Source organism: Nyctereutes procyonoides, unplaced genomic scaffold, assembly GCF_905146905.1.
Source record: "Nyctereutes procyonoides isolate TBG_1078 unplaced genomic scaffold, NYPRO_anot_genome, whole genome shotgun sequence".
NCBI classification, from domain to species: domain Eukaryota; kingdom Metazoa; phylum Chordata; class Mammalia; order Carnivora; family Canidae; genus Nyctereutes; species Nyctereutes procyonoides.
This window is the reverse complement of record NW_026575131.1, coordinates 27,897,359-27,923,516: the sequence shown is the minus strand read 5'-3', so window position 1 is coordinate 27,923,516 and position 26,158 is coordinate 27,897,359. Positions and strand designations below refer to the sequence as shown.

The following is a 26,158-nucleotide window of genomic DNA, read 5'->3' as shown; positions in this document are numbered from 1 at the left end:
TCACCAAGCAGGTGTAAAAAAGTGCAGTGCAGTATAATTTAGTAAAAACCTAATTTTAGGTATTGGATTTGTGTTTCTCTATGTGAGTGGGTCCAGCAGTGTCCTCACACACACTTGTCAAGCTATGTGCAAAACCTTGGCTGGCAGAGAATATGACCATGAAGTGACAAAGCAGTCAATTTTCTAATATCTCATTTGAATCAATTTGAGTTTGCTTTTTTACTTAATGATTTAAATTACTAAAGAATTAGTAAATGTGTTCTTATAATTGTTGAATAGGGTTAGGTTTTCTTTGTGTTCCTTTAGAGTAGATCTAAAAGCCATTTTGAAGTATAAGGTCTAAAGAAGATCTGGGGAATTTACTAACATGAAAAGCAAGCAGTATAATTTGGATGACATACGTTTATTAAATATATAAAAGAATCCCTCTGATCTTCCCTATCTTCATCATCTCTAAGGGTTTTTTAATTATGTAATTATTCCCTAAAATAAGAATAAAATTATTAGAGATCACAAATATTCCCAAGTAAAAACCTATTTTTAAGAAAATCATAACAATCCCTATCAAAGCTCCACGTATAAACATCAAAGAAATTTTAAGCAAACCTTTCATGTTCAATTGTATAGTCTTAGAAAGTGTATGTAATATCAGGCAGCCTCCCAAAAAGAATGTTATGGACAACCCAATATTCTTACCAACCTCTGAGGAAAACTCCCAAGATCAACTGACAATCTTGGAGGTTAAGGAAAAAGGGGAAAAAAGAGAAAAATTTGGGGGAAAAACGAATGAGAAATTTGAAAAGAGAAAAGGGAGATAGAATTATTGATTTTAAGTGTTCATGGTAAGTCATGGTATATGACTTGGGATGCTAATGTCATAGGCCATCTCACTACCAGTGTTGTAGGTCTTATATGTTGATCTTTTACCAACTTTCTATGTTAGATTCTCTAATGCTAAATATTCTTCTGGGCTCTTTACTTGTGTTAACTCATATAGTCCTTCTTACAAAGTGAAGTGGATAGTCCCATTATTATCTCCATTTTACCGTAAGGAAACTGAGTGACAAGAGTTTAAGTGCCTTGCTCAAGGTCACACAGTGAGAGAGTAAGAGAACCAGGATATGATAAACTCAGTCTGAATCCTGAATTTGTGTCAGCCTCACTTATGATAGACTTTTTTTTCAAGCAGGAAGATTTTAGGACAGATGTATCCATTCTTTGGGCTCTATTTACCTCATTCAGAAATTGTAGTGGGTGATGTAAGGTTAATATAAAGCTGTTGTGATCCATGTGATCCATGAAAACATGGGAGTGATCCAAGGAGAGCATCAAGAACGATGAGCATTTTAGATAACACAACTAATGAAAGACAAAAAATAATTGGAATGATTGAGCCTTTGAGAAGGGGAGGAGTTTCATCTAATTATGTCCATGGAATAACAGTGGTAGAAGTTGTACTAGGAGTTGACAGTGGTGCCTATCTTTGCTTTATTTCTCTGGAGACATTTTGTTTATGTTTCAGCAAGAAAATATTTTTGCCTAAAGCTTGTGACATTTTCGAATTTGCAATGGAAACTGCATAAAATCTTTTTCTTGGAAAGTTATAAGGGTAGAAGAAAAATCATGACTCTGCTGTTTACTATCTATAAAAGCTTAGCTGAGATTTTTAATTTCTTTGAGCCTGTGTTTTCTTGTCTACACAAGGGAAGAAACAGTGATACATACTTATGAGGTTGATGAGGATATTGAGTTATGCCAATAGGTACACTTAGCATTCTGTCCAGCAACTACTTAATACTGGGAGTCATTATTATGATTACTGTTATGATTCCTATTCCCTGAGGTCAATGGTGAACCCTTTGACATGTGTTTTGGTCCTCTAAATTTGCATGTATTCAAGCGTGGCTATATTTACACAGATATCTTTTGTTTAAAACAAAGATGCAAATAGAAACACTGAAAGCATTTTGTGATGGGAGCTTACAATCGCCATCCACATTTGAATTTTTATATCAGTTATGATTATTAATAAAGAATGATCCTATTTGAATGCTACAACTTCCATAGAAACCTATGAAATTTTATTTTGTGATGAAGTTTTAAATCAAGTGAACTTGTACACATCCTTGTATTTTGCATGCAGCCATTTAAGACTGAAACAGAAGTAAAGATTGTTTTATTTGATCTTTGGGTTGACAGATAATGCTGTCATTTATTGGAAAATTCAAATTCTTGAAAATATTTCCACACCACTCCTGGACCGTGTACCAGTGGCCTCATGCAAGCCAAATACACAAATAATTAAGTAGACATGCTATTGGCTTCTGCTATTGTACTCACTAGTTAAGGAAAGATTTGGAAAGTTCAAGTTGGCAGCATAAGCAGAAAGTTAAATATATAACATTTTAAATGACTTCCACTCATTAGTTATCTCCAGTATTTTAAATATCATAACATATGGATAGTATTTTATCCTGTATTAAGTTGCTATGGATAACATTTTAAATTACTTTCTCCTCTTTGCCGGAAGAGACATAGAAAGATGAAACCCAAGTATGTTATTCCCTGAGAGCAGGATTTAATTTGTCTGAATAATGCAAGTTCATCTATGGCGGTTTGGTACTTTAATTTTTGTAATTTTGATTCCCTGTAAGATTCAAAATGGCTGTTTTTATAACTTGCATTTTGTTTACTTGCTGTTTTACCAAATATTGACCTTGAACATATTAGATTTATAGTATATCGCACTACAGTGTAAGCTCTGTGAAGGTGGGATTTTGTCAAGCTCTTTACAGCACCCAGAAGAGTCCTCACCCATAATAGTCATGCAGTCCCTACTTGTTCAATGAGTAAGTCAAGGTTTCTCAACCTTGGCACTATTGACAGTTTCTGGATAAGTCTTTGTTGAGTACAGCTTTCTCCTATATTGTAGGATGTTGAGCAGTATCCTTGGCCACTATTCTTTAGACACCAGTGGGTGCCAGTAACATCTTTCTACTCCTCCTCCCCCATCCAGTTGTGACAACTTAAAATGTCTCCAAACAATGCCAAATGTTTCCTGGGGGAGGGAAGGTCCCAAATTACCCTTTGCTGAGAACCACTGAAGTAAATGGATTGCCTTGGGAGGTCAAAGGAAGTCTTCATAACTGTAAGTCCCTGGTCAAAAACAAAAGAATAATTTGGAAACTGGTATAGTCAATACAGCCCACTGAAATGGATTGCTTATGCCCTACCCTAGTTAACATGATCATTCAGCCAATGCATTGATCTGTTACAGTAAGAAAGAAGTTACTTTGGTCATTTTGTGGCAGAAGAGAGGGCATCACCATAAGCCAGGGAGAGTAATATTGTCACAATGTTTACATCATCCCCCCTACCTCTCCCAACCTAGTTCTTTAGGGAACCCATTGATATTTCCAGGCTTGAGGATAGAGGTTCTAACCTCAAAGTCTACAAAATATTTAACATTGCAAATGTGATATGGAACTCTGGGTTATTTTGGTGATGCAGCTGTTGGAAGCTCATACATTTCTGGAACGTGAAAAGCATCCTGTGACAATGTGCAATTGTTGCCTAAGCTATGACACATTTGCCATTTGCCATAATTCTGGCTTCCTTCACATTGTGTTTGGAGGACTGGAAAAATCTGCCACCGTATTAGGGAGGAGAAATGTTGAGTGTGAAGAAAGACCTAGGGGGAATAGGCTCACATTTCAACTGTGCCAAGTTCTCAGCTCAAATGAAATGCTAGTGGGCAATATTTTAAATAAATCACTCTCTCTGTCTAAAGAGATAAGTGTAGACATTTAATGTTTATGTCTAAACAACTTTGGGCAAGTTACCTAGCCTTTCTAGGCCTGGAGGCACTTTCCATAAAGGGGAGATTATGGTCACATTTAAATGATGTATTTAAAACATGTATTACAGTACCTGGCATGCAGTAAGAACTGAATTGATATAAGCTATTTTGATAATTATCATCATTATTAAACACAAGCAGGAGATGCTATAGCCATAAGGTAGTTGACTATTATGGAAAGAACAAAGATATAAGGACAATGAGGTCATACAGGTTCAGGGAGAATCATGGTGCAATTATGTACTAACTGTGTGAACCTTTTTTTTTTTTAAGATTTTATTTATTTGAGAGAGAGAGAGCGAGTACATGCACAAGTGGGTGGGGGGGCAGAAGGGGGAAGGAGAAACAGACTACCCACTGAGGAGGGACCCCAATGTGGGGCTTGATTCCAGGACCCTGGGATCATGATCTGATCCAGGGCAGCCGCTTAACCAACTGAGTGCCCCTGTGTGAACCTTTTCATGAATCAACCTAGGTTATGTTGTGTTGTAGTAACAAAAGACTTAAAACTCTTAGTAACTTGCAACCCAAAATGCATTTCTTGCTCAGCTTCATGTTCATGAAGTCCAGTTGCCATGTTGGGCTCTTCATCAATCTTATGCCAGGACCCAGGCCGTCAGAAGAGGCTTGGTGTCATACATTCTCTCCATTATGGTATAAGAAAATAAACAAGATGGTAAGTCACTAAGACGTTCTTAAAACTCCTGCCCAGAATGCACACATCACCTCTGCCCACATTTCACTGGCCAAAGCAAGTAAATTGGCAATTCTTGAGTTCAAAAAGGCAAGGATATATAGAGGAGGGGTACAGCAGAGAGAGTAGCAAGACAGTGCTACAATTGACCACACCTCCACTGAAGACCTCTGAGCTTTTATCTTTGCTTTTTTTTTGAGATGTGGGCATTGAGAAATATAACTAATACATGTTTTTTGCCAGACCACCTTAGATATGTTATCTATAAAAATCTCGTTGAGTCCTCACAACAAACAGCTAAGGTACATATTGTTGGCTCCATTTTACAAACTTAAAAAACAACAAGTCTTGAGGAGGCTAACTAACTCCACACATAAGATTAAATATACAAGGGACCCCTGGATGGCTCAGTGGTTGGGCATCTGCCTTTGGCTCAGGGTGTGATCCCAGAGCACCGGGATCGGGTTCTGCGTCAGGCTCATCACAGAGAGCCTGCTTCTCCCTCTACCTATGTCTCTGCCTCTCTGTGTGTCTCAAGAATAAATAAATAAAATCTTTAAGGAAAAAAGAAAATACAAATATACAAATTATAGAGCACATACTAAGTACTTGATAACTTAGTTCTCTTCTCCCCTTAAGTTGCATAATGGCTTATTTTTGAAACAACTATTTCCAATTGTTTTAGATTATCTGCATGTAGGAAGAAGAGCAGGAGGAACAAAACTGGCTGACTGCAGATGGTGCAACTCGCCCTTTGGAGTCCTTACGAAATTTTTAGTTTTCTCTAACAAAATTTATGGACAGGGGGCATCTACTCTGGAGGCGCTCTTTCTTGAATGTTTGGCCTGCTGTCTCCCCTTAGCTGACTCCTAACTATTCATTTCCATCTTCATCCCCTGCTCTTAAATATTAGTCGCCCTCCCCCACCACCACCACCACTCCACCCTCCACACACAACCTCCAAACCTTTTTGGCAGATCTTTGTAGTAAACAGATGGGGTATCTGTGTTGCCGGGAGACCACTTCATATGTGGAATCCAGTCCAAACGGAGTGAGAAGGAAGGGGGCACACCAGCAACATGATTTAGTGGCTGAGCACCCTTCCTCATCTTCTCTTTTTCTGACACTTTGAAACCAGCTCGGGCTTCATTCTCTGTTAGCTCTTTAAACTAGAGCAGACCAACTTCGCCTCCATGACCCTCCATGTCCTCATCTCTAAAGTGAGAATAATAGCATACTAACCCATGGGGGTTATGTTGACTATGTGAACTAATGTTTATAAAGCTCTCAGCACAATTTCTGACCCACAGAAAGAACTCGATTGTTTTGCTGTTATGATCTATCCTTTTCAGGAAGATTAGCAGAACGAGGGAGGAAAAAAAAAAAGTATGAGTTTGGCAGGCGAGGGCTCAGTACTATTTATGATGAATTCGGGGAGCTTCATTCGGGGGTTATTTGGCAAAGGATCTCAGCGGAAAAGCACGGGAAAACTTCGTTTTTGACCTCTCATGAGCTGTGTGTTACCTTGGCCAATTCGGCCTCTGTGAAGTCTCTTTTCTTTCTTTTTTTTTTTTTTTTAAGATTTTATTTATTTATTCATGAAAGACACACAGAGAGAGGCAGAGGGAGAAGCAGGCTCCACGCAGGGAGCCCGACGCAGGACTCGATCCCCGGTCTCCAGGATCACACCCTGGGCCAAAGGCAGGCTCCAAACCGCTGAGCCACCCAGGGATCCCCTGAAGTCTCTTTCCTACCTTTAACGTGGGCACGAGAACTTGCTTCCTGACCTCCCGCAGTGGCCCCGAGAATGACCCCCTTGGGGCCCTGGACCACTTTCAGGATGACCGGGTCCCGCGCTCTCGCCGCGTCGGTCGGTCCCGCGGGTCCGCTGGTGCTGGGGAAGGCGCCGCGGCCCCCGGTTCTCGGATGCGCCCCCGCCCCGGCGCTGCCCGGCCGCACCCAGGACGGCCCCCGACGCCAACAGGCTTGCTTTGGTGTTCGGGTGTCCCCGAACCTCACGCACGTCCCCAGGTAAGGGGCGGGTGCCCTTCTCTTACCTGCAGCCCCTGCTTGCGCCCTGGAACCCCGCTGCCGACGCAGCCAGCCGGCTTTTCCCGCCCTCGGGCCCCCCAAGTTTTCCCGGAGCCCGAGGGCGCGGGCGCGCGCTGCCGAGCCTGCCCGGAGCCCGGCGCTCGGCCTCGCCCGCCCCCGCCCCCGCCCCCCGCCCCCGCGCCCCCCGCTGCAGCTGGCCAATGGCAGCCCTCCCCGGGCGCTCCCCCTCCCGCCCCCTCCCCGCCCCCCCGCCGCCTCCGCTCGCAGCCCGGGCGCGCAGGCTTCGCGGAGCGCACCGCCAGCCGAGCATCAGCCAGCGCGCGGGCCCCGAGCTGCCCGGGCCTCGCCCCGCGGGCGCTTCCCGCCGCCGAGCTTCTGGCCTCGAGGACGACACGGCGGCGCCCCCCGAACTTCACCCGGAGGGGAGAAGCGGTCAGCGCGCGCGCGAGCGATGGACCCCGTGAGTCAGGTAGGGCGGACCTGGTCTGGACAGGGCGGCGGGGGCTGGGGGCCCTGCGGCCCCGGGAGGCGGGAAGGGCCGCGGCCCCCTCCTCACTCCCCTCCTCTCCTCTCTCCTCTCTCTCTCTCTCTCTCTCTTCCGTCCAAAGCTGGCCTCCGCGGGCACGTTCCGGGCGCTCAAGGAGCCCCTTGCCTTCCTGCGAGCCCTGGAACTGGTGAGTGCGCGCGGCGGGCGGGGCGCGGAGCCAGGTGCGGAGAGGTCGGGAGGGCGCGCGGCGCTCGCGCAGTCCGGTCCCGGGGCCTCCCCGCGCTGGCGGGCACCGGCCGGGGCACCGCGCTCGGCGGCGGCCGTGCAGACGGGCTTTGGCAAGCGCTCCGAGGTGTCATCTCCCCTCCCGCGGGCGCCCTGGCCGGGGCTGCTGTCTGGAGCCTCCCCGGGAGATGGGGAGGTGGGGAGCGCAGCAGATGGAGGAGCCGCCGCTGCGCTCCCGGCCTCACCTGCGCTTCTGCGCGGGGTCGGTGGTGCGGGGCGGAGGTGGAGGGGAGGGTGGCTAAGGGGCGTGGATTGAAGGGACTCTGTGAAGGCTGGGCCTTGCCTTGGCCAAGCTTGAAAGTTGCTCTTGGTGGGGACCGCTCCTTCGCCCGCCCGGCCCGGGACGCTGGAAGCGCTGCTGCGCTCAGTTGCCCTGCGGGAGCTCCGGCGAGGCGCCGCGAGGCTGTGAATGCGGTTGGTGGAGAGGGCAGGACGCCTTCCATCCCTGGTGTCATTCCTCTACCCTGGCCACTCCTCGAGGGCTCTCAGGATTTCCTCCAGAAGAACCTCCCCCCAGCTCCCAGCCTTCTTTGCTTAGCTCTCTTCAGCCACTGGGCTCTCCGAAATTGTGTTACTCCTCTGTTTTGTCCCCGTTCAACAACAACAACAGCAAACCACTCTGACAGTCCAATGGCAACCTATTGATAAGGAGTGAGGCACAGTAGCAGTCGCTCATTGAGCAGTGCTAGTGCTGTTGGCTTAGATGATGGTTATTCAGAGTGAAATCTGCAGATCGCACATTCCTCTCTTGCTAGGAGCTTTGAGGAGCAGCCGGACCCATCTGCACAGGGAAGTTCAAAGCCCGTCATGTAGCATTAATCACAGGCCCTACCACTGACTAGCTGGGAAATTACATAAGAGCGTGCTCTGGCCTCCCAGATCTCAGCTCTAAAGGGCTAATGTCTGGCTTTGGCTACACGACTTGTGGTGCATGATGATCCACAGGGTAAGCACTTTTGCCTTGTTTGTGAACCTGCATAAAAATGCACGAATATATCAATTTGACACACGTCAAGACAACATTTGGAAGCCTTGCACCTTGTTCTGGGATGGTCATCCTAAAGCAGGTTTCCTCACAGCCGGGTTAAACAAAGCAAGCAGTGCTCACAGTCCATGAAACTTCCGGTTGGCTTTCTCAGAATTCTGCCCACATTCATTCATTTAGCCATTCAGTAAACAATCCCTGTGGAAGAGCAGAGGTTTTTGATGAAAGTAATAGCTCCACTGCCAAACCATTGTCTCTCAAAACAAGATTCAAAGAGTTGACATCATTTTCTGATATCTCTTATTGTCTTAGGTTGTCACTTACCTGACACGTTAATCTGTATTCTTTACAGCCCTCTGACAACATCATGCCACTGCTCACCACACAGCCTCTACTGGCATACTTCAAAGTAGTTAAGCCTGGATGAATTTGTTTAAAATGCAGACTTCTGGACATTAACTCAAAATATTGGGAAGCTGTATACCCAGGAATCTGCGTTTTAAGCAAGCACCCTAGATAACCTATCCACTTTAAGATTGGAGGACCACCACCATAAGCTATCCAGGTTCCCTCCAAAACTCAAGAGCCCTTTTAACCTTCACGCTCTTGCTATTTCTTTTCATACTCACACCATAAGCCTAGAAAAAGTGTTTGTCTTTTAACTTCAGTTTAAATGTTACCTTCCTGAAGTTCTCTCTCACATTTGTTCCTTTCCCCTTTCTCTTCCCAAAATGGAATGATTCAGCCCATTCTTTGGGCTTCTATTACATTTCACTCATGAGAATTTATCACACTGCATTACAGTTGTTTTTTTCTTGATATGTGTGTGTGTGTGTGTGTGTGTGTGTGTATGCAAGAGAGAACATTTATTACACCTAAAATATTTCTAGTCTTTTCCTTCTTCTAGGTCTCTGAGGTTCTAAGGTGGAAGAGCTTTTGCTTGCAAATCGGTGATTAGCTTCTCATTTATGGAAGAGAACCTGAATAAGGGACACACACACACAAACCCCCAAAAAAACCAAACCCTTAAAAAGTAATTTAAGTTAGTTGATCTACCTTTTAAAAGAGCTAAGGTAGAGAAATGAGAGCAGAGACAAGAAGGTTCATTACTGAGAATGTTTAATAAAGTGGAGGGAGAGAAGGAAAATGTGTTACATGTATGCATTGGTGTGAGGAACCACTCTGAGGCATCTTTTCTGTAGAAAATGGTGACAATGAGAGAGTGATCTTTTAGATAGCAGGAAATTTGTTCTGTTTGTCTCTGTGTTCCCCACTAGTGCCTTCCGTAGAGCTTGGTTAACAGTACATGATCAGCAAAAGTTGTAAATTGATCATGACATACCATGCACAACACTCCCCTTTCTCCTTTTCTAATGAGAGCAGCTTTAAATTGGTACTCTTTAAAGTCTTTGAACTATAATCCTTTGATTTTTTTGTATTTATGCTGTAGATATAAAAGTGTATGTAAAGATACATGTTCAAGGATATTGACTGCAACATCATTTGTAGAGGAAATAACTGGAAACAGTAAGTCCATTAATAGGAAAATGGTTACTGTATGGTTCATACATGTTGTGGAATATTATGCTGCCATTAAAAATAATGAGTTAAATTAATATGTATTGACCTAGAGGTCAGTATATGTAATTGTCTCTGATAAAATTATCAAGTGCAAAAATATTGGTTTCATTCCTAATACTTGGTAAATTGTTAAATGGAAAAAGGTGGCTTTTATTCTTTTAATCAACAATTTATTCAATCACATTTCAAACTGACATGTAGATGGTAAAACCATGTTTGTAAAAATAGAAAAAGGGGTGCCTGGGTGGCTCAGCCAGCTAACCATATGACTCTTGATTTTGATTCAGGTCATGATCTCAGGGTTGTGAGATGGAGCCTCACTTAGGGCTCTGTGCTCAGCAGGGAGTCCGATTTTCCCTCTCTCTTCCTCTCCCTCTGCCCCTTCCCCTGCTTACATTTGCACGTGTGTATATGCTCTCTCTCTCTCATCAATAATTTTTTAAAAATCTTTTAAGAAACAGAAAAAGGGAAATATGGTTGTGTGTGTGTGTGTGTGTCAGAAAGAGAGATTTGTCTGAGCATAGAGAAAAACATAAATATATACTACTGAACTGTTAAAATTGATTTTTTCCAAAAAGTGTAATTTGAGATGCAGTGAGGAGAGGAGAGGGTAAAGAAAAGCTATGGTATGCGGGAAGAATCATAGGCATATCATTTGTCCACAGTTGGACACATGAGTAATTTTTAAAAATAACTCATATTTTGAATGATTTCCTATGGATTGACCATATGAAGTGGTATTACTTCTAAAGACATCCTCTGCTTTTGGATTTATATAACCTTAGAGAGGAAATGCATTGTATTTATGTGCACTTTGCTTAGGAAAGGCTCATGGATATAGTAGATTGGAAGTTTAACGTATAAAAGTCAAGCCTTCAGGGAAAAGCTTTAGCCAACTTAAAGACTTTGAGGCAAAACTCCCAGTTCTTAGCCTCTACTTAAATGAGGTCAGGGAATTCTCACTATCTGTTGAGTCAAACCCCAAATTTAGGACATAGCACTGATTTCAATGGTTTGTTTCATTTATTCCTTGTTGATAGTATTCTATCCAGCAAATCTCTTAAAACATTATTTGGAAATGGTAAAAAAAAAATTAAATTTACCCTATTTCTTCAACTTACTCTGAAACACTAAGTTGGTAGAGTCCTACCTTCCACCAATCACTAATTTTGCTATTTCTATTCTTTGCCAGTAGGAGGACTTCAGTCTTCCTCTTCTTCTTTTTTTCCTTTTAAAAAATACTGTCAGCACATTTTTTCTTCTACCATTTACAAGACTGAATATACACTTTGGATTTATGTGTAATGGAATATGGGAATGGCAACACATTTATATCATCCAGGACCAGAATTGGTGCAGATGTAAGGTCATCAAAAGGACTTCAACTCTGCAAATGATATTTGGCATTGTCCTCTAATAACATGATGCTGCAGGTCCAGATTCTGTCCCTCTGGAAATAACTGCTGAGTCAAATTGCCTGATTCTTCTAATTTCTATTCTTTGACATCCATCTCAAATTTTACCATACCATTTCTGCAGCAACCCTGGACCTTGCATTTCCATTCTGTTTTTCCTTTCTGCCTTCCCAAAGGAGATCAGCTAATCCAAAGATGCAGTGTGTCTGACACATGAATTGTAGGGCTACTACTTTATTTAAATGAAGGTACCTGCTTTGTATAATCTTCATCCTTGAATCTAAGTTCTAAACTAAGTTTTCCAAACAAACATCATTCTGCTTACTTGATATTAATAACATTTATAATGTTATTGATAATAACAAAATAAAGCAATAACATAATTCATATAATATAATATATCACCATTTTAAATCCTTAATGAGAAAAGTAAGAAGAACTATCTTTCTCATGCAAGTTTCATATGAGGGACTATATTTCAGTGCTTTCAATACATCATCATGTCAAATCTATATGAGTAACATTTCCATTTCGCTGTGAAGCTCAGAGATGTTAACTAACTCATCAAGAACAAAATTGTAGGAAATGGCAAAGCCAAGATTTGAGCACTCTCACTCCAAACTGTCTTCTCTTAAATGATACACATTTTTGCTTCCTTCAGTGTGGCAGGCACCTGCTATACCTTATCCTTAAGCCTCAAAGAAACGTTAAAAGGCAGATACTATCCTATTTTGCAGTATTTATCTCACCCACTTAGATATATTTTTGAAGCCTTTTCTGAAAATGCCAAGGAATATTTATTTGCCTTTAGAGATGAACACAACACATATCAGTTATCTTTTATATCGTTTTATTTTCTATTAGTTATTAATTAACCAAGTAGAGTAGGTTCTAATTAAAAATTAGTATTTGTTCATTTAAAATATGTAAAAAAAAGACTATGATTATAAAGCCAATAATTTAATCTCATTTTATGCTCTTTTTTTTTCTATTTTCTTAAAAAAATCTGTTTGCATGAGTCAGACAACTCTTTCTTTTTCTGAGTATAAACAAGACAGGGAATTCTAACATACAAGTTATTTAAATTATGAACAGCAATCTGTCATTGGGGTCTGATGTAATTTCTTTTTTTTTTGTAATTTCAAAGCTACATTAATGTGGATTTAATTATAACTTTCTAGCCTCTCAATTAGTGACAAAATCATATGCAATTGGAATATGAATCAATAAATACATTTTTCATAAAAGAGCAGCTAACTCCCCAGTATGCTAATGGATTCATCACTTAATGCATTTCCAAGTTTATTAAGACAGTTGGTGTTTGGCCCCACAAATACAGAAACAAAGTGAAACATATACTTATGGTTTTTGAATCCTGATTTTAGTCTTCACTAGCATGGTAATCCTGGACAAGTTATTTAACTTCACAAGGCTTCATTTTTCGCATCTATAGATTGAACTGATAATGGCTTCTCTTTCAGAGGATTACCATAATGATTAAGTAACTTAATGGAAGTAAACCTCTTTACATAGTGCCTGGGCTATAAAAAGTGCTCAACAAATTATGAAGGTACTGGTGATGATGATGATGATGATGATGACAATTATTTGGGTGATTCTGGGAATGATGAAGAAGGAGAAAGTAAAAGTCCATCAGAAGGTAATTTAGAACATTTTGGCAATCTCTTCGAAGTTAGGGTTTTGGCAAAATTCTGAAGTAGAAAATCTATATTCACCTTGCATGTATTTCTTGGAGTCCCTCTATCTATATACCATCCATGGTTGTTTTGTTTTGTTTTGTTTTGCTAGTTTCTTCCATAGCATAAATGACTCTGGAGACTTGCCCCTGGAGTATCTGCATTTCAAAGAACATTGCAGAGAGGCCACTGTTGAACCTAAAGGTAGAGGTCTCATGAAAGAATTGCAGGCACTTGGTTCTCAGGAGTTTTTTTGTTGTGGTGCAGGGAGAGACTTTTCCTAATTTTTCTCAAATCATAATCTATAGAAATTGCTTATTTTGGAATAGCTGCATGTATCCAACTGAATTATCCAGGTTGTAGACGAAAGTCCTTACAGGATCAACCTCAGGAACTTACTAACCACACCCTAATACTCAGCTACACCTGGCACTTGGGGGTCTCCCAGATAGGAACAGGGTAGCAATTCAGCCCTCATGTTCAAGTAGAGGCATTATTCTTAGTTCTGTGTTCCCCCAGACACACAGAACTGTACCTCTTCCTGATACACACAAGAAAAAAAGGGTCATGTGTTAATAGAAAAAAAAAAAAATCTCTAAAAAGTGTGTAGAGAACCATGACTTTCCTTTGAGTCTTCAACTTCTACAGGCATATATTTGACTTAATATACAGCCATATTTGTAATTATTTGTAATTATTCTTATTCATTCAGTTAGCTTAACCTTTCTTTGAAAACCTCAGTTTTCTCACCAAAATATTGGGGACAGTGTCCCTTGCAGTATTGTAAACTTTAAGTGAGATCAAGCTTGTAAAACACTTTGTAAACTTAAATGTCTTCCAAAAGTAAAGATAATTGTAATCATGATGAAGTCATGATAAAAAAATGTTTTTTTTTTCTAATCTAAGTGACTCTGGACAGTATATGATAATTGCCCTCATGTGAAGCTTGAGACATGAAGTGGGAGTGCCTTATCTTTGCTTCCAGAGTGGCTGAGTCCTTCCCAGTCACCAACTACCCTCTAAGCCTCTGCCTCAGTCTCTCTGATCTTTTTGGAACTCATCAGAAGAAAATGGTGCTGCCAGTTGAAGCTGATGCCTCATCAAATATGGGGAAGGTCCATCCTCACCCTTTTTAGCTCTCATGCTGAAATCCAGTTTCTTGCTCTGTACACATTTCACATTTCTTAGATGTTTTGGAGGACTGGTGATGGTTTCTTGCTGATTTGATGGACTTTTGCACATGCTTCTTCCTCTGGATATAATACTGCCTTTCACTTCTCACCCAGCCCCAGTTAGCTGGCATATTCCTCTTGTCCCTTCAGGTGTCATCTTAGATGTCACTTATTTTGGAAGGACACCTCTGAGTAGGCAGGTGTTGCCAGAAGTCAGCTTCCTGATGGTTCCCTGAGAACATTCTTTAATGACTTGTTTGCATTTTAGTTTTGCAGCCATACTAAAGGCTCCATGAAGACAAAAATATCATTTGTCTTATTCATCAGTACATTCTAAGTATCTAACACAGTGCTCGACATATAGTAAGAACAACTCCAGGGACACTTACAAATCCCATCAAAACATCAGGTGATAGGTCCTCAGTGAGTAATAGTTGAAGGAAGAAGGAGGAAGAAGAGAGGGAGGGGAAAGAATAAAGACTGAATACACAAATGTTTGAGAACACATTGGATGTAGTATAATTTCCCCTCCATGATCTTCGTTGTGAAGACAAATCGTGAGAACTCCTATAGAAATAATTGTTTCGGTGTTACTCTTCGTTGTGGAGGAGAGTGACTCACATAAGTTGACCCAACTATAAAAGGAAAGAGGGCAGTTGTAGGCATACTCACTGTACAATAAAGGAGGTGAGTTCTTACAGCAATTAAAATGTGAGAACTGAAAAATGCACAGGTCTCATGTCTTGGGTTCAAAGCAGTGAGCAGTGAGTCCCACTATTGTGTTCTGACCACTGTCCTGTTTGCTCCCCTTGTGTGTTCCCTTTCTCTTCTTTTCATGATTCTAATCTTTTCATGATTCTAATCTAATATCCTAAGAGAAAGAATGTGACTGGCTCAGCTAATAATTTTTTCAATGTGGACACAACTATCAGCCCCAGGCCATATCAGGTTATGCATTGGCTGCGCATGGATCAAATGCCCACCACTAGCTCTGTCGTATCCTGAATAAAAGGATCAGGAGGTTCAAAATATGTCTTCTGAGATTGTTCTTTCAGGGGAGGAGTGGGAGGGATATTTCTTGCAATCATGAGCACATTAGGCACAGTGAGAGGTTTACATGTCTGGTGGAAGAATAAATGATTTTTTTTTTCATAAGTACATCTTTGATTAAGGTAGCACTAGCAGTTTTCTCAAGGAGAAGGTATTGCATCTTTGAGATCTAGGACCAACCTCCCTGGAATTCTCTGTGATGAGATCATTTGGTGGATTCACATTGATGATGTTATTTTAGGGGTGTACCTTTGGCCCTTCAACACACAGGGCTCCATGAGCTTGTGCCATCTAGTTCATCACCTCTTCCTGAGAGGAATGATGAGGTTTTGCCTGTGATTAAATAATCCATTTTCAAAGCAAAATGTATTCCTTCAAACCACATGCCCTTCATCTGTATTCACATATTGGTAGGTTAATTGAGCTCTGGCCCTTCATGTTAGAAGACTAATTACTACAATAATTATTTCCTGTGTTTATTCATGTCATAGAAAATAGGAACACACTAATGTGTATTTCTTTTTAGTTTAACATTCTTACCCCAATTAAACTTTTTGTCCTGAATATATACTAATGAAAGAGTCATTCGTTTGCCTGGTGTGATAGGTGCTGTTTGAGGGAGGAGAGGAGACGAGTTGGTTGACAAGCAGAATCACCATGAAGAAAGGGAGCATGGGGCTTTAGGGAGCATGGGCTTTGGAATGAGCCTCATACAAGAAAACTGCTCTTCTTTCCAGCCATTGAAGTGAAGCTGACTACACAATCATACTGCTCCTTGCAGTCCTCAGACATCAAAGAAAGGACACAAGAGTCATGTCTTTTGGTTGCCAGTAGGGTTAAGTAAGATAATGTTTGCAAAACCCCCAGCAGAATGTCTGGTCCATACTCAGGCTCCCTGCTTGTATCTAAGGAAGAGATTGTTAAACATGATGATATGTTATCAACAAATGCATTTAACAGTTCTAGCACAGTATAAATTTTGCTCAATTTATTATTGCGTATCATTTTTCATTCTGTTACTATCTCTCCATTGGGAGAACATTGGGAGATGATCATAAAACATATACGAGTAATATGAATACTAATACATAGAGACAAGCACTTTACTAAGTGCTGTACATGGATTATTTCATTTAATCTCATCATCACCTTTGAAGGACCAAGCAATAACTCCTTTTGACAGATGAAGAAACTGAGGACTCAAGAGATCAAGCGACTTGCCTGAAGTCATTCCGCTAGTAAGTGATAGAGCTAGGATTTGAACCCAGCCAATTGGATGCCAGACTCTTTCATCTTAATCATTTATCCATGTTACCTTGCGTTAAGGGTGACAACTCATTTCTCCCAGCTCTTGAAATTAAATGATTTCTCTAGTGAATATGGTAGGAACAATATATATCACTCCTTTTAAAGTCATGTCTTCTCAATCCTAATTCTGGTCCCTTTTCACTCTCATGCTGCCAGAACACAAACAAAATTTCAATGCCCCCATAATGACTAGGAATATCCAAATTCATTCAGGAACTCTTTGACTCCTCAAAAATACTCCTATTCCCTGATAAATTTTGTTGATCTTGTGTATCTTTTTTTTTTTTTTTTTTTTTTTTTTTTTTTTTTTTTATTTATGATAGTCACAGATTGAGAGAGAGAGGCAGAGACACAGGCAGAGGGAGAAGCAGGCTCCATGCACCGGGAGCCCGATATGGGATTCGATCCCGGGTCTCCAGGATCGCGCCCTGGGCCAAAGGCAGGCGCCAAACCGCTGCGCCACCCAGGGATCCCTTGTGTATCTTTTCTAACAAAATCTATATTTACTGATCTATTGTATAAAGAAATTCAAGGTCAGGAATGTGTTGTGAAAACATGCTTGTGAAGGTTTTGTAGAATTGAGAATGGATCTGGATATTTAGCAAGATGCAAACACTTAAATTATTTTTTAGATGCCTGATAAATTCCTCAAGTCAAACAAATTCCATCATGAATACAGAAGGAACAAACGAATTTTGTCTGCCCTTTGTGTGTCTGTGTGTATGTGAGCTGCCATTCTTTGGATTTGTTGTTTTGAAAGATTTATGTGCCAAACAAAAAGACATACCCCCTATGGCTTTAACAAGAAGTGCTCACATTTCCATCTGGTCTACCATGAGACTGCCTGGCTGTGCTCTCATGCCCTTAATTCACCTGATGGTTTTGTCTACACCTGATAGACAGTTGGCATTCCCCCTGGGCTCCTTCCTGAAGCTGGGATCCAGAAGAATTGAGAAAGCAGAAAGGTTAGATTGGAAGAAAGAGTGATACCAGGAAATTACTAGGCACAAACCCATGATCTGAGTGAAGAATGAAGATCCCAGGAGATATTTAAACTGGAAAATGGGATAGGTGGATGAGGAGAGATTATGATGATGACTTAGAGTGTGTTGGCTTTAGAGCCACAAGCTTGGGTTCAATACCATTTGGTTCATACATTTGGGTATGTTCATGGGCAAATCAATTTTACTGAACTTCCAATTTCTAGGGATTTTACCTACATCAAAAATATGTTTACATGATAAAAATGAATTAATACCTGAAAAACTTTGGATGAATCCCTTCATCTCCTTGAGCTATAGAATAGTGATAATATCCATAACACAATACTTTGGAATAAAATGAGCCAATATGCATGAAAGTTCCTATCAGAGGACTCAATAAATGTTGACCATTGCTGACTCCAGAAAACAAAAGCTCAGGTAGCCGAGGCATCTTTCCTGTAAGGGCCATGTCTGATGTGTTACCTTTAATGTTCATCTCTTGCTGCAGCTGTTTGAGGAAAGGGGGGGAGGCTTATTTGCATGTTTCATAATTCTCTACTAGAATTTATATAAGAACTTTTGTTGCCAGAACCACGTTGCAAATTCTATTTAAGAAACAGTTGAAAGCAAAAGCACAATTATTATATATGAATTTGAAATTTATCTTAAAAGACATGTACTTCATTGGTTTAAAAAAGAGTATATGTAAAATTGTTAGTGGTATTAAACTCTATTTTAGGGGAAACCACTAAGTTTACCAGCCACAGCAGGTGAATTTGAAGTGTAAATATTATACTTTCTCTCCTTTTAAAATTATTTTAAATTGTTGGCTGGTATGTGTGTGTCTTTTAATGTCTGGCTTTATTTGCTACATTTCCCTCATTTGGTAACGGAAAGAATACTTGGATTTGACTGTCCGTTCATGTCTGACAGGCTATGTGACCTTGGACATGTTACTTATCCTCTCTGGTCCTTTCATATTTATATCAGTGAAAATCATAACTAGCAGGCAGAACTACTGTGTTCATTAAATGAGATAACATTTGCAAAGAGTGATGACATAGCAAGCATTCAATGCATTCTTATTTTCTTTCCTTCTTTCCCCAGAATATGTTTTATTGCTGATGTATAGAAATAATAAATTGGAAAATTCGCAAGGGTGAATTTTTTTCTAGACTTTCCTAGATATTTTGCCTCTCTCCCTCCCTCTCTTTCACATCTCTCTCTCTCTCTGTCTCATACATGGATGCATGCATTCTTTTTTTTATAATTTTTTTTAATTTTTATTTATCTATGATAGTCACACACACACAGAGAGAGAGAGAGAGAGAGAGAGAGAGAGGCAGAAACATAGGCAGAGGGAGAAGCAGGCTCCATGCACCGGGAGCCCGACATGGGATTCGATCCCAGGTCTCCAGGATAGCGCCCTGGGCCAAAGGCAGGCGCCAAACCGCTGCACCACCCAGGGATCCCGGATGCATGCATTCTTTATACTAAAGGCTGTGAAGATTAGGTCCACATAACCCAAATGAGTTTGAGTGGGATAGTAAATATTTGGCAGGTGTGGTTGGCAGGGAAGAATGATTAGACTGGACTGTCAAGTCCTAGATCAGTGTTCAGATACATTGGAAACCCAGGCTGCCAGCAGGCTTTGGCAAGGTGACCATGAATTTGTGAAGATGTTTTCCAAAAGGAATATCATACTTCTTTGTTTTAAAAAAGGACAAAGCTCCCATAAATAGTGGGAGTTCACTGTAATGGCTGTAAAGAAATGATCCCTTGGTATGTGTCAGGCTGTATATGTCAGTGCTACTACTATCTTATATACATAATTTCATTAATACTTTATAGTGACCTTATAAGGGTCACTTGCCCAATATTACAAAAATGATAAGTAAGTGACAAGCTAATATATCATTTTCGCAGGAAAAAAGTTACATGAACATAAAAAATTTTCAAAATATCAATGTTAGTTATCTCTCAGTAGAAGAACATCGGGTAATTTTTATTAATTTTTGTGATTTAAAATTAATAAATATATTGCTTGTGAATAAAATGGCTCCAAATAACATGTCAAAGAAATCCGCCCCATAATACACATACCCAGTATATTTGATCATGGCAGGCACAGAAGAGACAGGGGATCAGATAGACATGGCTTGAAATCCTCCTTTGGTCATTTACTTAACAACCACACCTGCCAAATTTATTATCTTATATTTCCGGAGGCTAGAAGTCCAAGATGAAGGTGTGGATAGAGTGGGTCTTTCTGAGAGCCTTAAATGGCAATCTGTTCCATACCTCTCACCTAGTTTCTGGTGGTTTGCTAACAGTCTTTGATGTTTCATAGCTTGTAGATGATACATTGCCTCAATTTCAGCCTTTGTCTTCACATAGCATTCTCCTATTGTCTGTGTCCAAATTTCTTCCTTTTTATATGATACCAGTCAAATGTCATTAGAGCCCATCCAACTGCAGTATAACTTTATCTTAACTAATGACATCTGCAATCACCCTATTCACAAATAAGGTCATATTCTGAGGTGCTAGGAGACAGGACTTCACACTTCCAACATATGAATCTTGGGTTAGGGATGTGGGGAATGGACACAATTCAACCCATAACAAATAGGTTCTTAGAATAGGCACTGTTTTGTCACCTGTTTTGTTCTCCTTAATATATCATGAATGTATTTCCATGCCACTAGATAGAATGTCTTTCCCCATAATTTTTGTAGCTATATAGTATATACTGTATGCCTGTCCTGGAAGTTATTTACTGATTTCTAATTTATGTACTTTTCCAATGTGTATTTATAACACTTTTCACCTCCAAAAACTAACCTCTGCTTCAAGATAACTGGTTAGTATACTTCTTTTATTACTTACTTAATTTCTAGATGTAGAATTTCTGGTTCAAAAGGTTATATGTTTTTAAGGTATTTGAAACAATTGTCCTCCGATGAGGTGGCACCAATGTGGGCATTATCATTTAAATTTTTTTCAGTTTTATAGATGAAAGTGAAATCTTGATTACGTACTTTATGCATTGAAATTGCACATTTTTAATAAGGTTGTTTATATTCTTACTTTCTTTTGGGAATGTTTTAATGAACAGAATGGATTTGTAAAGTGATAACTGAGGGTGCCAAACTCATGGTGCTTTTCACATGGATCTTTATATAAGCTGTTGCCTTAAACTTTCTGGGTCATTGTACTACTCCACCATTTGGAAATTATTTAGATTGCTACACTCTGACTTGGGTAGAGAGGCAAATAATAAGCCATCCTTTCTCCAAATCATTATATAAGAATAGATTTATATAATTTTTAGAATGATTGCCAAAGATAATTACTATTATTATAAATCCTTTATAACTTAGTTTTATAATACAAATTTACTATCCCATTTGTATTTTATTTATCCTATTAATATTAAATTTATTTATTATAAGTAACATTATTATTTTCTTTAAATTATACTCATAAGTGTTGGCCCATATTCAGTACCTTTCTGAAATGTGAAGCTCATGTATATGTATGTAGTGACTCATGTATACTAATATATGCCATACCTTCTTCAGGTTTGAGACGCTTAGGATGTTAATAATTCTTTTGAGGGAATGGCAGAGTGAATAGAGTGTTACTGCTCCATCTGAGGAATCCTGGGGCATATCTGGCTTTTGTTTGTAGAGTGCCAAATCAATAAAGTAAAATAAATTCAGCAGCTGCCTGATGCCAAGGACATTTATTTCCTCTTTCTTGGATCACATTCCTGACCACACTTGCTATCAACAGCATTATCCACATTATGGATGCACTCTGCCTGTGACTTACATATGGCTATTTTGGGCCACCTTGGCCTCCCTGTGAATTAAAATAACAGCTGTTAGCATTCATTGTATACTTACTGAGCTCTAGGCACTGCACTAAGTGCTTTCTACATGTTATGCCATTTAATTCTAACAGCCCGTTAGAATGTATGCATCACTATTTTCCCATGTTTAAGCAAAGATTTCGAGTCTTAGAAAAACAGAAAATGTTTAAGTGTGTACAGTCAATAATAGAAGAGCTGAGATTTGAACCTAGGTCTTCTGTGCTTAAGAAGACCCTGTGTGCTTAACCTAGCAATAAAAGAGGAGGAAAAGTTCTGATTCTCTCCCAGGGACCAGATCCCTATGGGAAGAACCATCCTAATCTGTAGGTCTGCCCTCCATAGCTATAAGTGAACCAAGATTGCACCTGAAGGCCCAGCCCCATCACTTAACCAGACAACTTCTATCTGTCAGGGAAAAAAAAATCCACCAACGTAGTTTGACCGAACCAACTTATTAGCCTCTATTAGGTGGTAATTTCTGTGATGGGCATGCAGAGCAAAATTCTAAGTTCTTTTTTTTTATTATTTTTTATTTTTTTTAAATTCTAAGTTCTCTTTGCAGTTCAAAGCCAAGAACTTTTGTTAAGTGGGTTTTTTTTTATGTCTACCTGATAAAACAATAAATTAAAGGATGGTTTTTGATTTGCTTTGAATTGCTCTTATTTTGTTTGATCTTGTCTTTATTTTATTCGTATAAATTAGAACCACAGTTGCCTAGGCAATTGATGGAAATAGACTTAGAAAGAGCTGTAGGACTGGATACTTCCTGCCTTTTCAGTTTGTCAATAATTTCTCTGCCAACCTTTGAAGGATCCCCATCTGCTTTTAAGACTGCAAAGATCCTTGAGATTGTCTATCTTTTGTTTTATTGATTTGTTTTGGGAGACACTCCGTTTCTTACCCCATATTGATTTTTCTGTCCTTGAAAAACAGAAGAAATGCCCATGGCTATTTGACTGGTAAATATTGGGGCCAGAATGCAAACCAGGTCTCCTGGGGACCAGGCAGGTAATGTGTGAGGAAGCAGGAAGCAGGCAGCCATAGAGGCAACACCAGTGATAGGAGGAGCTGCCTCTTCACCAGCCAATTCTTGCTGAGTGGGACCACAGACCTAATGTGTCTAGATATTTCCACTTTTCTTGAGAAAACAGAAAAAAAGGATTCTGGTGCTAATTTTGGGAAATTTTAATGGAGGAAGTGTCTTCCATTTTTTAAACATTATAAGAGCCATATTTTGCAAAATACACAAAGCATGGCTGAATTCTGGATATGACCCATAGTCTACAGCTTGCTTCCAGTGCACCACCATGTCCTCACACTTTGGAGGCTTTATCTTTGCACCTCCAAGAACCTGGCCTTGTTCTTTTCTTGCACAGGAGGTTTTCAAGAGCCATTTGTCTGATGGATAAATGAGAACTTGGTGTTCAGAAATTAACCCTCACTTGGTTTTGGAAATGATGGAATTTAGTGAGTCCATATGTCCTTTTTGCCTTTCCTCAGATAAGATTTTTAAAAATTTACTAGGTATAAAAAGCATGAAAATATAGGGATTATTCTTCAGCCAAAATCTTAATGGAATGGAGGCAGTGGCTCATATTGTTAGAGCAGACAGCAAGTTATGATCTAATGTAATCCTACTTATGATACCAGGAGGGCAGCAACAAGGAAGTCATGGTCATCTATTGGGAAAGACAGAGGCCTGTCTTGGCAGCACTCTACAACAAGCCAGATCAAACCAGTCAGGCTCAAGTTGGCAGATGCCATGACAGGAAACCCCTGACAAATTAGGAGGAAAAGGCTGGAAACCTTGTATTCCCACCCCAAGTAATGAATATTCCAACCCTCTAGTGAACAACTGTCAGTAAAAGCTAGAAATCCAACCTTCAGTGTCTTCACTCACTCTCTCCTCCTCTCTTTCTCCCTCTGTCTCTTTCTCTTTCTCCCACTCTCATATCTCTAGACTACACTCTTGCTTTAATAAACTTTCTTGCTTGTGTTGCTCATCCACTGTGTTGCGTCTCTGACCTTGAATTCTTTCTTATGAAAAGACCAAGAACCTGGGATGCCTGGGTGGCTCAGTGGTCAAGCGTCTGCCTTCAGCTTGGGTCATGATCCCGGGGTCCTGGGATAGAGTCCCTCATCAGGCTCCCTATGGGGAATCTGCTTCTCCCCCTGCCTGTGTCTCTACCTGTCTCCATGTGTGTCTCTCATGAATAAATAAATAAAGTCTTAAAAAAAAAAAAGACCAAGAACCTTTGGCAACACCTATGGGACAGGCTGAGTCAAGGCACCAGAAGGGCCTTGCAACAACATTGGCAATTAGGGTAAGTTAGATAAGATATTGAGAAGAACTAAATTTCTCAGTCAACCAGTATAATCTCAAATAATTCTATTCATAAAAAGAATGGTTTAATTATTTGTAGTTTAAAGAATCAATGAATAAATGAGCCCTAATGGGAGGAGATTCTGAATATTTATATAGGATAAGACTGTCCAAAAGTACATCCTGCAACTGTCCTATGCAGTAGTCACTAGCTACATGTGACTACTGAGTACTTGAAACTAAAGAACTGTGTTTTTAATTTTATTTTTATTTAGTTAATTTAAATTTAAATAGTAGTGGGGTACTTGGTTGGCTCAGTTGATTAAACATCTGACTCTTGGTTTTGGCTCAGGTCATGAACTCACAGGTTGTGGGATTGAGCCCTGTGTGGGGAGTCTACTTGAGATCCTCTCTTTCTGCCTTTCCCTCCACTAGCTTTCTATCTCTCATAAATAAGTAAATAAATCTGAAAAAAATAAATTTAAATAGATAGTACTTAACATAAGTAGCTAGTAGCTAGTGGTTACCACATTGTTAAGCAAAATGGGGAGATTTAGCCCATCTTTCTGGTTTACAAGGAGAGTGTGCTGAACTTCAATACATAACTTAGATAGGTAGGGACTGACTATTATGTAGCAGAATATAGTCATTGTGAAGTGGCTCTGTTCTTTATCACTTTCATTTTTACATTTATTGTTCAGTACACATCATACAGTGTTGGTGGCAAGGAGTTTTTCAAACCAACTTATAGAAATTTGTTAGACTCTGGATTTTTCAAATTTTTCCAGTTCTTTAGGTTATACTTTTTATGCATTTTATATATTTTCATATGTTTATGAATTTTATACATTTACTTGTCTATTTTATACTTTGAAATAAAAAGATTAGACAAACTTTTTTTTTCTATTTGCCCCTGAGATGAAGCAAAAAGACAGTTGTCAAAGTTTGCACCAGTTTGTTAGCACAAGACTATCTCATAATAATAGGAACTTTTTAAGATTGATTGATTGATTGGTTTATGAGAAAGAAAGAATATGAGCAGGAGGAGGAGAGGGAGAGAGATTCCCAAGCAGACTCCATGCTGAGTGTGGAGCCTGACACAGGGCTTGATCTCATGACTTTGAGATCATTACTTAAGCCAAAACCAAGTCAGATGCTTAAGTGATTATGAGACCCAGGTATCCTAATAGTCAGATTTTTTAATGAGGATACATGGCTACAAAGATTGTTTAGTATTATGTGATGCAGAGAAATTAAACAGTGTCTTCAGAGTTTAGTTAGCAAGAAATCATGCTGAGATATTTATTTATTCTATGATTAGCAAGGTAGTCTGGCAATGTTTTGACAGTGGCTATCGGAACAGTACCACTGATATTCAAGTGCACATGTAAGAGTAATAAGAGAATGGTAATCAAATCAAAGAAAGCAACAATTGTATAGCTGTGTCATGGTTGTGATGTCAACCATAAGAACAGGAAGTGGGAATATGCAATGCCATGTGGATCACCACCCCATCCCGTTTAGTCACCCATTGAAAGGATGGAATTTTAGAGACAGTCCCAGTATCCTAGTTATGCAGAACCCTCATTTGATTCCAAGAGTAAGACCTAAGTCAAAGGTGGCATCTCTGTTGTGTATTAGGAAGTGATACCAGGGAGCAGCCATGAGAGACTAGGGATGTAAAATGGGGGCAGAGGGAAAACAATAGAAGGGGACATTACAGAGTTGATCCTCCTTCTGAGAGGTCTTTGCATAAATGGATGGGGCTTCCTGAACAGCCTTTATGAAATGCATCTCAGACCTATCCACTCAGGGGACAAAAGGATGAAACAAGAACCAGTTGGCATTTGGCTTCCATCCCTCATTAGTCAAGAGTGGCCTCATGAACGTTAACACCTATCTAATATGGGTTCCCCAAAAGCAGACTCTGAGATTCGGATTCCTATACTTAATTTGGGAGGTAATCCCAGGAAACACTGGTAAGGAAGTGGAGAAGTAAAACTAAATGAAAAGTAAGGCAAGAGAGAGTACATTATTTAAAACTTTACCACTGTTAGCAACTGCAGGTTAATCCCTCTGGAAGATTCTAAGGAGGAGTGTAGAACCCCCATTGGCTATAATTCTATCACTTGGCTACCTTTGTATGCAAAAGAAGCTGGGAAATGTGGTTTTTAGCTGGGCATGTTGACACATCCAGCAAAACTGTTACTAAGAAAGAGAGAGAGAGTGGATCTTGGGGAGAGAGTTACCAGTCTCTGACAAGATACACAATAGACTTTCTTCAAATAGTTGCTGCATTCACCCCTTTGCTTTGGCTGAGCTAGTAATAATAATAATAATAATAATAATAATAATAATAATAATAAATTCCATTCTGATTCTTCAGTGTA

At 40.0% G+C, this 26,158-nt stretch overlaps 1 protein-coding gene across 1 annotated transcript in view; it reads left to right on the top strand.

Moving 5' to 3' along the window:
* The first annotated feature begins 6,932 nt into the window (after positions 1-6,932).
* Positions 6,933-26,158, top strand: part of SYNPR (synaptoporin) — a 295,671-nt gene continuing 276,445 nt past the window's right edge. Inside the window, exons 1-2 of the mRNA XM_055342695.1 lie at positions 6,933-7,074; positions 7,214-7,279. Of these exons, the coding sequence (XP_055198670.1) occupies positions 7,057-7,074; positions 7,214-7,279 (84 nt within the window). The 5' untranslated portion in view covers positions 6,933-7,056. The remainder of the gene's footprint in view (positions 7,075-7,213; positions 7,280-26,158) is intronic.